The 2,641-nt window shown below is 44.4% G+C and overlaps 1 protein-coding gene across 1 annotated transcript in view; it reads right to left on the bottom strand.

Annotated features, from left to right (window-relative positions):
* LIAS (lipoic acid synthetase) overlaps positions 1-2,641 on the bottom strand; it is a 13,564-nt gene that overhangs the window by 7,018 nt on the left and 3,905 nt on the right. Inside the window, exons 6-7 of the mRNA XM_027888551.1 lie at positions 1,363-1,420; positions 172-300 (exon numbers count right to left, since the gene is read on the bottom strand). Of these exons, the coding sequence (XP_027744352.1) occupies positions 172-300; positions 1,363-1,420 (187 nt within the window). The remainder of the gene's footprint in view (positions 1-171; positions 301-1,362; positions 1,421-2,641) is intronic.

Below are 2,641 nucleotides of genomic sequence, written 5' to 3'. Positions count from 1 at the left end.
GGGGGGGGGGGGGGGGGGGGGGGGGGGGGGGGGGGGGGGGGGGGGGGGGGGGCCGCTCCGCATCCCGGCCCCGCCCGCTCCCGCCACCTCCCACAGCCACGGGGGCTTCAGGGCAGCTCAGAAAGAGCGTCCTTTTACAACCCCCTTGCCGCACACAGTGCTGGTGCCCACCTCTGCAGTTCCGGGACCGTCTCCACGTTGTGCGCATACACATCCAGCCCCGACAACGCTACTTTCTCCACAGCCTTAAGGTCCCCTCGGAAATCGGGAGTTAGACATTCCACTAGGATTTTGGAATTCCTGAAAAGGAGGGACAAAAGGAACACATCGGTGGGATTTTGTGTTGTCGAAAAACTCAAGAGAGCAAAAAACCACACATAAATAATTAATAAATGATGCTCTGATAGCAAAGCAAAGTTAATTCAGGGTACAATTCTAAAAGAACAGATTTCTGCAAATACTTCTATAACAAATTAAACAGGAACTGGGTTCAATTCCTGATTTTACCGATGTGAGCTGGAATACAACAAAAACCAAATAATAACTGTAAGAGCATTTCCAACAGCCTCTAAACCAGTTTTAATCACATGTACTGCTTATAAAAGATTTTTCATGTGTCTTTGTTGCAGTCATGTAACTTAACAAGAGTTTGAAATCATACCTCCAAAATACAGAGCAGCCATGACCCTGCCTACTAGTATATGAGGACTCTGAGTTATTGCCCTGGAATCTCATCTTGGTGTCCAAGAACCTGATTTCAGCTCAGAAAGACTGGTGGGAAAAACTGAAGGAACCTTTGGAGTCCCAAGATACACTGAATAAACACTTAAATGAGGTTATACAAATGAATTCTGCAGCTAGACAAGTATGCTGTCAAATGGTGTACAGGGCCCCGATGCAGGGTGAAAGTGACACAGCCAGGGAAAGCAGGAAGGTACATTCACAGGCTTGGAAATGGCCATTGTGGGGGAATGAAAAGCAATCCGATCACATATGAATGAGAAACCAGACTCCTTCTGTCATGTGGTGGCAGCAATACTGTGTTTGAGCCCCCGGCTTCAGGAATGACTGCACCTCAGAAGAATGTACTCATTTCCTGGTAAACCAGTTGCCCGTTTAAAGAAGGAATCCAGTGCTTAGCTTTACATAAGCCTGGGATGAATTGGAAATGCATCCAAATTCAAAACAGTTTGGGGCCATTCTATGAGACAGATGAAAAACTAGAAAAAGCAGCACAGATAGGCTAAAGGCAGACTTTTATATCTGCACGGCTCCTGAATACTCAGCTACAGGCAGCTCTGACCTACATGCAGTACCATATTCTGAGGTTATAACAGTAACAGCAGTACATTAATGACACACCTTTCTTTCAGATGCGAGACTGTCTTTGCAAAGTGTTCCGCTCCCCCGTCAGGCATATCTAGAAGCATTTCAATTATTCAGTTAACCTTTCAGTTCAAGAAATGTATTCACTTATTAGCAAAGACACAAAACCCGTAACAGATTCAAGTTTAAATGAGAAATAATAAACCAGTCAAACCCCAGTCTTATCTTACCGCTTATGCCAAGAGTTTACAAAAGATATCCTACCAAGCCTTGTTCTGCACAAAGTCTACCTGTGACTGTGATTCAGTTTTACCTGTCTCTAGGTCCACTGTCAGCCTGAGCACAGAATGGCTTTACCTATACACAGTTTTGGTCTGAGAAACAGTTGTACAAAAATTGAGATATATATATTACTGCTCTGTAGGCCCCTTTGAAGCTGCTGGACTTCCCACCATACTGAACAGTTTTTGCAGTGGTTTTCCCCTCCTATGTGGTGTCACTTCAGAGGAGCTACAACCTTTAAAAAGGGCAACTTCCAGTTTTCACAGAACCACAGAATCAATTAGGTTGGAAAAAACCTCTGAGATCATTAAGTCCAACCTATGACCAATCACCATGTCAACTAGACCATGGCACTAAGAGCCACATCCATTCTTTCCTTAAACACCTCCAGGGACAGTCATTCCACCACCTCCCTGGTAAGTCCATTCAAATGTTTAATCCTCCTTTCTGGGAAAAAATTCCTCCTAATGTCCAACCTAAACCCCGCTCCCTTTTATTACATATACTATATTACAGATTTAGCGTTTGGAAGAAGTTCTGTAATGGCATTGTATATGAATGTTTGTGGTTGGGTGTTTTTTTTGCTAATGTAGTAACAGAATATGGTGTTTATGTATGCATTTCACAAAAAAATTTAAATATTTAGTATTCTAATATTCTTGGGATTTAATAACAGCGTAACTTCTATTGTATTTTACCAGATATGGAGAAATACCAAGAATATGCAGGAACTTGCCAAAGTTTCAGCACTGTGGACTCCTTTAGAACAGAGCTCCTTGACAGCTGTGCTGATAAATGCATACGAGGCCTGTGCTTACCCCACGTAGCACACCTGAGGGCTCACACTGAAAGCGAGGAGCGCGACGTACGCACCGTCTCTGTCCACAGATGTCAGCACAACGTAATCCAAGCCCCACTCAGCGATAGCCTTGGCTGTGTTGTAAGGCTCCTGGGGATCCAGAGGAGGTGGATTTTTTGCTGTCTTTACTGAACAGAATCTGCAGCCTCTGGTGCACGTGTCACCCATCAGCTG

Source organism: Empidonax traillii, unplaced genomic scaffold, assembly GCF_003031625.1.
Source record: "Empidonax traillii isolate 1590-97213 ecotype Southwest subspecies unplaced genomic scaffold, ASM303162v1 scaffold240:size1935192, whole genome shotgun sequence".
Classification (NCBI taxonomy): Eukaryota; Metazoa; Chordata; class Aves; order Passeriformes; family Tyrannidae; genus Empidonax; species Empidonax traillii.
The sequence above is the reverse complement of the archived record's forward strand: the minus strand, read 5'-3'. Positions and strand labels throughout refer to the sequence as shown.